Below are 13,959 nucleotides of genomic sequence, written 5' to 3'. Positions count from 1 at the left end.
TGAGGTAGCTTTCTGACATGTTCTGGGAAGACGAATGTCTCCTGTGATTAGGAGTGAATCAAAGTACTCCCATCCACAGTAAGGAATCTCTTGAGTGGTCCTTTTTTTCAAAGAAATAGGCTTTGCACCTTTTTGCAATAAGTTCATTTTTGTCCAGGATTATAATGGCTGAAAGGAACAATAGACACAGGCTTCAAAACTGCAAGCTGTGTACATATCACTGCTACTTTGAGAATAAACATTGAAGAAAGAATGTATGATGACCAAAACTGTATGGCAGACCAAACTGACTGTTTCAGGAAATTAGTCTGTTGCTGAATCCCCCTTACGATCTACTATAGAGATTTCTGAAATGATTTTATACTGTTGCAGCCAGTGGTAGTTTCTTCAGCCTGTCTATCATGTTGTGTGCTTAAGGAAAATAAATAAATAAATCACATCTATAAGCAGCATAGCTGTGCTGGTAAGCCTGCACATGAACATGGTCTACACCACTAGGAGAAATTACTGGTATAAACTTCATTTTTTTAGTAGTAAAGTGTGTTATGGGTAAAGCTTTTGTCTAATTTTTATTATTCTCAGTGAATCCACTGCATCACCGCTTTATCAGCTTGTACTACTTTCAGTTTCAGTCTCTTCTGTGTTCTCTCTGCAGCTATTAGGGGGAGGAAGAGCTCTTCTGCTCATTATTGTTTCTGAAACATATTTTTCTTTCTCTTACTTTACTTTTTGCTCCAACCCCACTACCTCTATCTTTTAAGGAATATTCTTGACTAACATGAAACAAAAAATAAGTTGTATTCTACCATAGCATATGTTTGAGGTATTTGAAGGAGTATGTGGTCAGTAATCATTTGTTTGAAAAAGTTTGATTGCTTGTGAAAGGAGGGCATATAAAACCTCTGAAGACTTAAACCATGCTTTAAGACCATGGGACTGTTGCTTTCTGTTCCCTAGGTGTAGATACTGTGTCATTAGAGAACAGCAATTGCATTTCTCTCCCCTATAAGAACTGAGCTGCTTGAAAGCTCTATTTCAGCTTTTCAGACAGATATTGGATAAACTTACACAAATATTTATTTGGACTTCTTAAACCATAAGTGGCAGATCGACAAACTGACAGACTCTATTAAAAACAAAAACAAAAACAGACACAGACACAGATTTCTAGGTTGGAAGAGACCTCAAGATCATCGAGTCCAACCTCCGACCTAACACTAAGCACTCCACTAAACCATATCGCTAAGCTCTACATCTAAACGTCTTTTAAAGACCTCCAGGGATGGTGACTCCACCACCTCCCTGGGCAGCCCGTTCCAATGCTTAATAACCCTTTCGGTAAAGAAGTACTTCCTAACATCCAACCTAAAACTCCCCTGTCGCAACTTTCGCCCATTCCCCCTCGTCCTGTCACCAGGCACGTGGGAGAACAGACCAATCCCCACCTCACTACAGCCTCCTTTAAGGTAACTGTAGAGAGCAATAAGGTCGCCCCTGAGCCTCCTCTTCTCCAGGCTGAACAAGCCCAGCTCCCTCAGCCGCTCCTCGTAAGACTTGTTCTCCAGACCCCTCACCAGCTTGGTCGCCCTTCTCTGGACTCGCTCGAGCACATCCATGTCCTTCCTGTAGCGAGGGGCCCAAAACTGAACACAGTACTCGAGGTGCGGCCTCACCAGAGCCGAGTACAGGGGGACAATCACTTCCCCAGACCTGCTGGACACACTGCTTCTTATACAGGCCAGGATGCTGTTGGCCTTCTTGGCCACCTGAGCACACTGCTGGCTCATATTCAGCCGACTATCAACCAGTATTCCCAGGTCCTTCTCTGCCAGGCAGCTTTCTAACCACTCATCTCCCAGCCTGTAACTCTGCTTGGGGTTGTTGCGCCCCAGGTGCAGGACCAGGCACTTGGCCTTGTTGAACTTCATACAGTTGGCCTCAGCCCATCGCTCCAGCCTATCCAGATCCTCCTGCAGAGCCTTCCTGCCCTCGAGCAGATCGACACACGCACTTAGCTTGGTGTCATCTGCAAACTTACTGAGGGTGCACTGGACGCCCTCATCCAGATCATCGATAAAGATATTAAAGAGGACCGGCCCCAGTACCGAGCCCTGGGGGACACCACTTGTGACCAGCCTCCAACTGGATTTGACTCCATTCACCACAACTCTCTGGGCCCGGCTATCCAGCCAGTTTCTAACCCAGCGAAGCGTACGCCAGTCCAAGCCCCGCGCAGCCAGTTTCTTGAGGAGAATGTTGTGGGGAACGGTGTCAAAAGCCTTACTGAGGTCAAGGTAAACCACATCCACAGCCCTTCCCTCATCCACCAAGCGCGTCACTTTGTCATAGAAGGAGATCAGGTTCGTCAAGCAGGACCTGCCTTTCATAAACCCATGCTGACTGGGCCTGATCGCCTGGTTGCCCTGCAAGTGCCGCGTGATGACCCTCAAGATAATCTGCTCCATGAGCTTTCCTGGCACTGAGGTCAAACTGACAGGCCTATAGTTCCCCGGGTCTGCCCTCCGGCCCTTCTTATAGATGGGTGTCACATTGGCTAGCCGCCAGTCAACTGGGACCTCCCCCGATAGCCAGGACTGCCGATAAATGATGGAAAGCGGCTCAGCCAGCTCCTCTGCCAGTTCTTTCAGTACCCTCGGGTGCATCCCATTGGGCCCCATCGACTTGCGCACATCCAAGCTCCTTAGCAGGTCGCCAACCATTTCCTCATGAATAGCGAAGGCCACATCCTGCTCCCCATCCCCTTCCGCCAGCTCAGGGCACTGGGTATCCAGAGAACAACCGGTATTGCCGCTAAAGACTGAGGCAAAGGCGGCATTAAGCACCTCAGCCTTTTCCTCATCCTTAGTAACCAGGTTTCCCCTCGCATCCAGTAAAGGATGGAGATTCTCCTTAGTCCTCCGTTTCACATTGATATATTTGTAAAAGGATTTTTTGTTGTCTTTAATGGCAGTAGCCAGGTTGAGCTCCAGATGAGCTTTGGCCTTTCTAATTTTCTCCCTGCACAGCCTCGCAACATCCTTATAGTCCTCTTGAGTAGCCCGCCCTCTTTTCCAAAGATTATAAACCCTCTTTTTCCTGCTAAGCATAAGCCGCAACTCTCTGTTGAGCCAGGCCGGTCTTCTTCCACGCCGGCTCGTCTTTGGGCACGTGGGGACGGACTGCTCCTGTGCCGTTAAGATTTCCTTCTTGAGGAGCGCCCAGCCTTCCTGGACTCCTCTGCCCTTCAGAACCACCTCCCAAGGGACTCGGCCAACCAGCGTCCTGAGCAGCTCAAAGTCAGCCCTCCAGAAGTCCAATACAGCAGTTTTACTGGTCCCCTTCCTGGCCTCGCCAACAATAGAGAACTCTACCATTTCGTGGTCACTCTGTCCAAGATGGTTTCCGACCACCACATCTCCCACCAGTCCTTCTCTGTTTGTGAAGAGAAGGTCTAGCGGGGCACCACCCCTGGTAGGTTCACTGACCAGCTGCATCAGGAAGCTATCTCCCACACTCTCCAGAAACCTCCTAGACTGCTTTCTCTGTGCCGTGTTGTGTTTCCAGGATATATCCGGGAAGTTGAAGTCCCCCACGAGGACAAGCGCCGACGATTTTGCAACTTCTGTCAGTTGCCTATAAAACTCCTCATCCGTCTCGGCGGTCTATAACAGACCCCCACCAGGACGCTAGCCTTGCCGGCCTTCCCGCGGATCCTAACCCACAGGGATTCAACCTCATCATTCCCAGCCTGGAGTTCCACAACATCAAAAGATTCTCTAATGTAGAGAGCTACGCCACCACCCCTTCTGTGCTGCCTGTCCCTCCTGAAGAGCCGATAGCCAGGCATTGCAGCACTCCAGTCGTGGGAGCGGTCCCACCACGTCTCCGTGATGGCAACCAAGTCGTAGCCCTCCTGCTGCACGATGGCTTCCAGCTCCTCCTGTTTGTTACCCATGCTGCGTGCATTAGTGTAGATGCACTTCAGCTGGGCCATCGTCTTCTTCCCCAGCCTAGCCATTGTTTCCCCTGGCACAGCTCCAACAAGCCTTCTTTGAGCCCCGTCCCCCTTCTTGCCTAGTTTAAAGCTCTCTCTATGAGCCCCGCCAGCTCCTGGCCTAGGATCCGTTTTCCCCTTGGAGATAGGGACCCGTCTGGGGCCATCAGGCCAGGTGCCGAGTAAAGCTCCCCATGGTGAAAAAAACCAAAATTTCTGTGCTGGCACCAGCCTCTGAGCCACCTATTAACCACGTGAGCTTTCCATGTCCTCTCCGTGCCTCTCCCTTCCCCCGTAGGGATAGACGAAAACACCACCTGCACTCCCGCTCCCTCCACCAATCGTCCCAGCCCCCTATAGTCCTGTTTGATAGCCTTCAGGCTTCTCTTTTCAAGATCATCACTGCCAGCCTGGACTATCAAAAGCGGGTAATAGTCAGAGGGGCGAACCAGGTTTGGAAGCTTCCTGGTAACGTCTCTGACCCTGGCCCCAGGGAGGCAGCAGACTTCCCTATGTGTGGGGTCAGGCCGACAAATAGGGCCCTCCGTTCCCCTGAGGAGGGAGTCGCCCACAACAATCACCCTTCTCTCTTTCTTGGTGGAGGCAGTCCTGAGGCGTGGAGCCAACTTCCTCACCTCAGGCATCCTCCTGGGTAGGCTTCCTACCTCATCCTCACCCACCGGTCTCTCAAGCTCCAGGGCCTCAAACCTATTGTTCAAGGGCACCTGGGAAGGCAGCGCCGGAAGGGGAGGGCATCTCCTGCGAGGTCGAGAAGGGACCTGTCTCCATTCCTCCTCAACTCGGAGGTCCCCTCCCTCTGCCCAATGGCAACAGGGCAGGGGGTCCACCCCCCTTTGGGGCATCTCACCCTGGTCCCTCTCCCTCCGGTCCTGCAGGGAGTCACTCCACCAGTCTATCTCCCGCTCGCACTCCCTGATATCCCTCAACCTCTGCACCTCCTCCTTGAGTTCCGCCACCATGCGGACCAGGTCGTCCACCTGCTCGCACCTCACGCAAGCAGTCCCCCTGCCTCCCGCCGATGGCAGCAAGAGGCTCAGACACTCCCTGCATCCAGAGACCTGAACTGCTGCATGTTTGGACGGGCAGTCGGTCTGGGTGTGTACTGACTTCCTAGAGAAAGCACCGTGCCTGGTGGAGACCATTGCAGCCCAGCTGACGGGAGAGCGCCCTTAGAGGAGGTGTCCCTATGGGCGGGTGTGAGCGCTCCGCCCTTCCTGCCCGCCCTGCCTGCGCTAACTGCCGCGTCACTCCCTGTTTGCCGGCCGTGTTCGCCGCGCTCCTGGTCGCTCGCGCTCCCTAAGGGCTGCCTTTGAACGGCCGGGGGGAGGAGCTGTCGCTGACGCTGCTGGCTCCGCCTACGCCTCGTCAGCCTCCCTCACGAGGGCTGCCGGTGCCTGGCGGCTCCCTCACGTAGGCTCGATGCCCGAAAAATAGCCCTGCCTGTCCCGATCCCGCGCTCCGCTGCAGCACACGTCTGCCCCGGAGCCGGTCGCCTCGGCAAGTGGTGTCTGAAATGACGGTGGTGCCCGATTTAAAAGGCCCGCCGCTGACGCTGTCGCTGACGCTGCTGGCTCCGCCTACGCCTCGTCAGCCTCCCTCACGAGGGCTGCCGGTGCCTGGCGGCTCCCTCACGTAGGCTCGATGCCCGAAAAATAGCCCTGCCTGTCCCGATCCCGCGCTCCGCTGCAGCACGCGTCTGCCCCGGAGCCGGTCGCCTCGGCAACAAAAACAAACAAACAAACAAAACCCTGGGTGATAAGTCATTTGCTTGCTCCATGGCATAGCAGGAGTTACTTTAACATGCTGGGCTCAGTCAGCTTCAACATGGGTGTTACTTCTGCTTTCTAATATTTTATGACATTAATATGTACTGTTTGATTTGTTATTCTGTAATCATATATACAAGTTTGACATATAATAGGTACTTTTTTGTCACGCATTTTAAGTGACTTTTTAAAATAGCCTTAGCAACACATGGCTTGGTTGACTGCATGAAGTAGTTATTTGAACTGCAAAACCCACAGTACTTGGATAATTCAACACATTTGATACTTTGATAAATATTATACCTTTTTACTTTGAGGTCTTAAAATTACATGCTTAAACAGCCTTGAATTTTGGGTTTAATTGCATTTTGAAATTGTTCTTTTCTTAGTACTGTATTAGCTATGTTTTAAAGTTGCTCTGTCTTAATTAGGCCCCCACTTCAAGCTGTCAAACTGCTATTGTTATGAAGTATTACCACTCCCTCCACTCACGTTTTGCATACTTATACAGCATTACAGCAGACTTGAAATACAGTATAGGAAGCTGAAGCTGAAGGAATGTATTCCTCCTTTTGAATCTCTTTCCTTATTCTGTGGATAGCTGAAAACTATTAGCGCTTTTGAATTTTATTTTTAAATTTACTTCCTATCCAGTATATTTTCTTCAAACAGTTGTAATGTAAAGCATAAGTGTAAAATGCTTGTTTGAGTTAAAGGCAGCTATCAGTGAATGATTTGTACTTTTTTAGTGTTTCCCCATGTGACACCCAAAGGAATTAATGGCATAGACTTTAAAGGAGAAGCTCTAACTTTCAAGGCAACTACTGCTGGAATCCTTGCTACACTCTCTCATTGTATTGAACTCACAGTAAAACGTGAAGAAAGCTGGCAAAAAAGGCTAGATAAGGTAAGATCATTTTCCTTTTACTTGTGTTGAAAAAAATGTCTTTAACTTGTGTTGTGGTTTAACCTGGTAGTCAGCTAAGCACCACACAAGCATTCATTGTGTCTGATGTGGGGCAGCCCCTGACCTCCTCCCATGGAGGCCCTCCTGCAACCACCCCACTACCAACACCTTGCCACCTATGTACACCTGCAAAAGAACTTAAAGACAGCAGGTATTTAGACCTCTAGTAACATTATTTCTTCCACTTTAGTTGTGGGGCTTCTTTTGGCTTTTCACCTTGTTTCTCTGGTAGCTAAACATGGCTTTGTAAAAGTCTCTTCTGTAAGTAGGGCCTGAGCAAAAAACATGGTTCTGTCATCTGATAAATAGATGTAGGCATAGAAGGGCCTAAAGATGCATGGATAGATTTGTCTGCTGAACTTCAAGCAAATCTATTTGAAAATTATAACTGTCCTAAAATATTTTGAATGTTAAAGTTCAGCAGAATTTGTTAAATCCAGAGGTGACTAGAGTTTGAAAATAGTGTTATAATGAAGTGTGCCTTTCTCTATAAAACATATTTTAAATAAATGAAAGTTTTTTTTAATTACATTCTAAAGGTTGGAAGCTTCATTTCTAAACCTTTGAAAACAAGAAATCATTATCAAAGCATCTTTTAATTTTGAAGGAGACTGCTAAAATAGTGCACTTAGCGATTGTAGTTTTAGAATTATATATTTAGTTTTCTTTGTTACCAAAACAGTCAGATGGCCAGAATAAAATTAATACAAAAACACATAATGTTATCTAAAGGTAATTGTAGTTACAGGTTTGCTTTAAACCTTTTGTTCTTAGCTGTTAAGTAGGAATGAATCTGATCTTGAGCTTGTTTTTTCAGTTTTCTAGTGCATTGTATTTTTCAGTATGAGCCTCTTAAATGCAGTTTAAAATAGACTTTTCTTAAATAAATTCAATGGATAAACAGGGAACATGTTTAATTTCTAGTATTTAGTCCATTATTTGCAACAAAATCCTTGTGATGCTGCTTTTCTTGTTGTCTTGACTACAGCAATATTTTTCTGTTCTGGTTTCCATTGGTCTTACTAATTGAAATTAATGTGCAAACTTATTTTCTAAACATTTACTTTAAGACTACTGTGTTTGTTAGGTATTTTATTTTGTACACCTACGACGATTGTAAATTAAATGTCTCATTAAATTTTCCATAATTTTAATAATGCCAGTAACTTTTCTGTTCTGCAATCAAGCAATTTCACAATTTCTGCATTAATAAATGTTGTTTACAAGAGAAGCTGGCAGATTTGGAATGAAGAGTTGTCTTTTTTGAGACATCTGAATTATCACTAATTTGCAGATCAAAGTAAAGAAAGAGTGGTGTTTTTTTTAGGGGGTGGATTTTTCTGGCATTTTTGTGGGTTTTGTTTTTTCGTTCTGGTGAAACTTCTATGCTTTCTCTCAATGACTTATAAACAAGTCATGCTTTATGTATTTTCAGGGCTCTCCAGTAACTTTCAAAATAGGTAAACTTGCAAAATTTCATGAAACATTTTTATTGATTATCTCCAGTTTTTGATAGTTTCAGGAAGGGAAAAAACTACATTCACAGATAAAGGCTGTTTTCATGTAAATGTTGCTTTTTTCTAAGAATTTTCCTTTGGAAAATTATGCTACCTTGTTTTTTCAACACATCAAAACTGTTGCTTTACTTTTCTAATTTTACTTTAGAAACTGAAAACTAAATGTTTCAGAGTGAATGCTACCACAAAATTCCCAGTTGGTAAACTCAGCCTTTCAGTCTTGTTTGACAGTTTTCCACTGAATCTTTAAAGTTCAAGTTAGGTTGCTAAATAATCATAGAATCATAGAATATCCCGAGTTGGAAGGGACCCAAAAGGATCAAGTCCAACTCATGGCACCACACAGGTCTACCCAAATATTCAGACCATATGACGAAGTGCACAGTCCAAACGCTTCTTAAACTCCGACAGGCTTGGTGCCGTGACTACATACCTGGGGAGCCTGTTCCAATGCACGACAACCCTCTCAGTGAAGAACCTCTTCCTGACGTTCAGCCTGAAGCTCCCCTGTCGCAGCTTGACGCCATTCCCACGGCTCCTATCACTGGTCACTAAAGAGAATAGATTGGAGCCTGCCCCTCTGCTCCCCATTCCAAGGAAGCTGTAGACTGCAATGAGGTCTCCCCTCAGCCTCCTCTTTTCCAGGCTGAACAGGCCAAGTGACCTCAGCCGCTCCTCATACCTCTTCCCCTCTAGGCCCTTCACCACCTTCATCGCCCTCCTCTGGACACTCTCCAACAGTTTCACATCCTTTTTCTACTCTGGTGCCCAGAACTGCACACAGTACTCAAGGTGAGGCTACACCAGCGCAGAGTAGAGTGGGACAATCACTTCCCTCAACCGACTAGCAATGCCGTGCTTGATGCACCCCAGGATACCGTTGGCCCTCCTGGCTGCCAGGGCACACTGCTGGCTCATATTCAGCTTGCTATCAACCACAACCCCCAGATCCCTCTCTGCGGGGCTGCTCTTCAGCGTCTCGTTGCCCAGTCTGTACATACAGCCAGGGTTGCACCGTCCCAGGTGCAGGACCTGGCACTTGCACCTGTTAAATTTCATGCAGTTGTTGATTGCCCAGCTCTCCAATCTGTCCAGATCTCTCTGCAAGGCCTTTCCACCCTCATCCGAGTCCACAATTCCTCCAAGTTTGGTGTCATCAGCAAATTTGCTCAAAACACCTTCTAGTCCTACATCCAAATCATTTATAAAAGCATTGAAGAGGACTGACCCTAAAATGGAGCCTTGAGGCTTGATTGAGTGGCCGTCCGCCAGCCTGATGCAGCCCCATTTACCACAACACTTTGAGCCCTGTCCATCAGCCAATTGCTCACCCATCGGATGATGTTTTTGTTTAGCTGTATGCTGGACATTTTGTCCAGTAGAATCCTATGGGAAACCGTGTCAAAAGCTTTACTGAAGTCCAAAAAGATCACGTCAGCTGGTTTCCCTTGATCGACTAAATGGGTGATCTTATCATAAATGGAAATCAAGTTAGTCAAACAGGACCTACCCCTCGTGAACCCATGTTGGCTGGGACCAATGACTGCATTGTCCCCCAGGTGTGCTTCAATAACTCCCAGGATAATCTTCTCCATAATTTTACCAGGCACTGACGTGAGACTGACAGGCCTGTAGTTACCAGGGTCTTCTTTCTTGCCCTTCTTGAAAACTGGCACAACATTTGCCAGCTTCCAGTCAACTGGTACCTCTCCAGATTCCCAAGACCATTGAAAAATAATTGAGAGAGGTCCCGCGATGATGTCAGCCAGTTCTCTGAGCACCCTGGGATGAATCCCATCCGGATCCATGGACTTGTATGGATCCAGGTGGAGCAGCAAATCCCGCACACGTTCAGGGTCGGTTGGGAGTTTATCATTCCCACCATCATGGTCCACTAGCTCAGGGCACCCAGGGTCCCAAAGCCCATCATCAGCGTTGAAGACGGAGGCAAAGAAGGCATTAAACGTCTCTGCTTTGTTGCTGTCCTTGTCTGTGAGGTGACCTTCCCCATCTAGTAGCGGACCTATGTTTTCTCTGGTCCTCCTTTTTCTGTTGACATATTTAAAAAAATGCTTTTTATTGTCTCCCACAGACCTGGCCAGTTTCAACTCTAATTGGGCTTTGGCCACACAATTTTTTTTCCTACAAAAGCGAACAGTGTCCCTGTATTCCTTCCATGTTGCCAGACCCTGCTTCCAGCAGCCATACGCTTTCTTTTTTCGCCTAAGCTCCAGAAGAAGATCCCTGGTCAGCCAGGCAAGCCTTCTGCCCCGCCTGCTTGACTTCCGATATTTTGGAATTGCCTGATCCTGTGCTTTTAGGAGGCGGTGCTTAAAGACTGACCAGCACTGATGGACATCAGCGCCTTCAAAAGCAGCTTCCCAGGGGACCTTGCTGACTCGTTCCCTGAGCAGTCTGAAGTCTGCTTTCCCCATATCCAGGGCTGAAGTTTTGGTGGCAGTTTTCCTTCTGTCACCATAAATTCTAAACTCAACCACTTCATGGTCACTATGACGGAGACGGCCGCCAATTGCCATGTCTCCCACAAGACCCTCTCTGTTCTCCAGCAATAGATCTAGGAGGGCACCTTTCCTAGTTGGCTCCCTTAGCACCTGCACCAAGCAGTTATCATCTAGGTGCTTTAGGAACCTCCTGGACCCGCTTGTGTCGGCTGTGTGATATTCCCAGTTGACGTCTGGCAAGTTGAAGTCCCCCATAAGGACAAGGGGAGTTGATCTCGAGGCATCTCTTAGTTCTGCAAAGAATAATTCATTGGTGTCGTCATCCTGGCCGGGTGGTCTGTAATAGACTCCCACAGTGACATCCTCTTTATTTGTTCGTCCCTTAATTCTTACCCAGAGGCTCTCAACTTTGCTATTGCCAACTGCATTCTCCACACAGTCCAGCCCTTCCTGCACGTACATTGCCACCCCCCCCACCTGGTGATAATTGTACTCATCAGCAAGTAGTGTGTTATGTCTAGTTGTCATCTGTAAGACTTAACACGTTCTTCCTCCTAAAAGGCATTCTGAAAGGGGACTGAGAAAGATCTTATGTGCTGTGGTGGTTTTACCCTGCTAGACAGCTAAACTCCAACACAACCACTCTCTCACTCCCCCTCCTCAAAATAAGAGAGGGGGAGAAGAAAGTATGCTATAAAGAAAAAAAAAAAGCTCACGGTGTGAAATAAGGATAATTTAATTAAAGGGATGTTGTGGTTTAACCCGGCTGATAGCTAAGTACCACACAGCCATTCCCTCACCCTCCCCCCTCCCTCTCTGGGATGGGGGAGAGAAACAGGAAAATGAAGCCTGTGGGTTGAGATAGAGACAGTTTATTAAGACAGGAAAATAATAATAACAATAATAATAATAATAATAATAATAGTAATAATAATAATAATGTGTACAAAACAAGTGATGCACAATGCAGTTGCTCACCACCCGCTGACCGATGCCCAGCCTATCCCCGAGCAGCCGGCCGCCCCACCCCCGCTAGCCACCCCTATATATTGTTTAGCATGACGTCAGATGGTATGGAATACCCCTTTGGCCAGTTTGGGTCAGCTGTCCTGGGTCTGTCCCCTCCCAGCTCCTGCTGCATCCCTAGCCTGCCCACTGGCAGGACAGAGCGAGAAGCTGAAAAGTCCTTGGCTTGGTGTAAGCACTGCTCTACAACAATTAAAACATCAGCATGTTATCAACACTCTTCTCATCCTAATCCAAAACATAGCACCCTACCAGCTACTAGGAGGAAAATTAACTATATCGTAGCCAAAACTAGGACAAGGGAAAAGAAAGAGGGGAAAAAAAATAAACAAGCAAAAGGTCACGTGGAAGCACAGAAGGCAGAAAAAATATTTTCTACTTCCCATCAATGAGCGATGTTCGGCCATTTCCTGGGAAGCAGGGCCTCAATATGCGTAGCAGTTGTTTGGGAGGACAGACGTCTTCATACTTCCCCCTTCTCCTTCCCCTTTCCCAAATTTTATTGCTGAGTGTGACATCATATGGTATGGAATATCCCTTTGGTCGGTTTAGGTCAACTGCCCTGGTGATATCCCCTCCCTGCGTCTTGCCCAGCCCCAGCCTACTGACTTTGGGGGGCTTGGAGAGAGCCTTGATGCTGTGCCAGCACAGCTCAGCAATAGACAAAACATTGGTGTGATATCAGGGCTGTTCTAGCTAGAAGTGCTGAGCACAACACTATATGGGCTGCTGCCAGGAAAGTTAACTCCATCCCAGCCAGACCCAGTACATGTACTAAAGCTGAATTCTACAAGAATTTCAGAAGTGATTATAACTTTTTCACTGGCAATATCTGGCCATACATAGAATTTGTAGAGGAAATACTAGGCTTAATCTCAATGCTGCAATACTGCTTTATACAAAATATACAGTGACATAGACATCATTCGTGGCTCAAGTATAGTCACAGAGTTATTATGGGAGAATGATGTTGATGGGTCCTATCGTATTGTGGGAAAGCATCGGAGATGGAAGGCTGCTGTATGGAGTCCTACATGACAAGTTTCACAAGCTGCTGAAGGAGAAGGTGAATCGAGTCAGTTTGCAGAAGTGAAAGCCATCCAGATTAGGCTTTAGATCAGGCCACCTGGTTAGTCAACACTAGGGGATCTGCCAACCGAGCTGGACCTGCCCAATCAAACCTGTTACATACTGTAGAAGGGGATGAAGTCCCTGTAGTGCTTGTAAAAAACATGCTGAGGAAGACAGTCTGGGCTATTCTTGCCTCAGGCAAATGCAAACCCATTCATGGGATTACTTTTGCTCAAGGACCTTGATGCACTTGGTGAGTAATGCAAAAGAATGTTGAAGTCCAATGTGTACCTCAGGGGGATTTAATACTGGGTGAGAATAGCCCATGAGTTGAATTGTATTACGTTAATTATTATCTAATGCTGTATGTCATCACTACCGTGATTGCTATATGTCAATGTCTTATTAATGGTATCACAGTAACAGCCACACAGATAATGATGAATGAATTTTGATAGAATTGGACGAGCACAGTGGTGTGATGGAACCAGAACGGGCTTCAACGTGTGACAATCCATCACACACCATCTCTTCTGCCCTGAAAGACTGCTGTGACAGATGGCGCCCGAAGTCAGTCATGGACTACACAAACTCAGTGGACATTTTATATACGTGTATGAAAAGTGGTGATTAATTGTAATGTATTGGAAAGGGTGGGACCCGAGCATGACATAAATAGTATGGAATAAGGGGTGGATATTGTCCTAGTTTCAGCTAGGATAGAGTTAATTTTCCTCCTAGGAGCTGGTAGGATGCCTTTTTTTGGATGCTGAGCTGTTAATTCCTCTGCATTGGAGTTAATGAAATGTTTCATGTAGATGCTATGCCAGCTAATTATAGATACAAGCTTACATGCTGTGGCTCATTAGTATCTCAAGGACATTCAACAAGTTAGCTTTTTACCAGTCTTACTATTCACCCTTTGTTATCACTGCCCAAGCATCTGTGTCAATGTCCTGGTTTTGGCTAGGATAGAGTTAATTTTCCTCCTAGTTGCCGGTAGGGTGCTGTGTTTGGGATTTAGGATGAGAATAATGTTGATACCACGCTGATGTTTTAATTGTTGCAGAGCAGTGCTTACACTAAGCCAAGGACTTCTCAGCTTCTCACACTGTCCTGCCAGCGAGCAGGCTGG

At 46.8% G+C, this 13,959-nt stretch overlaps 1 protein-coding gene across 1 annotated transcript in view; it reads left to right on the top strand.

Annotated features, from left to right (window-relative positions):
- The window catches only part of LOC121063045 (ceramide transfer protein-like), a 168,768-nt gene that overhangs the window by 130,914 nt on the left and 23,895 nt on the right, over window positions 1–13,959 (top strand). The window contains exon 7 of the mRNA XM_040543342.1: window positions 6,531–6,688. Within this exon, the coding sequence (XP_040399276.1) occupies window positions 6,531–6,688 (158 nt within the window). The remainder of the gene's footprint in view (window positions 1–6,530; window positions 6,689–13,959) is intronic.

This window comes from Cygnus olor (genome assembly GCF_009769625.2).
Source record: "Cygnus olor isolate bCygOlo1 chromosome W unlocalized genomic scaffold, bCygOlo1.pri.v2 SUPER_W8, whole genome shotgun sequence".
Taxonomy (NCBI): Eukaryota; Metazoa; Chordata; class Aves; order Anseriformes; family Anatidae; genus Cygnus; species Cygnus olor.
This window is presented reverse-complemented; position numbering and strand designations above follow the sequence as displayed.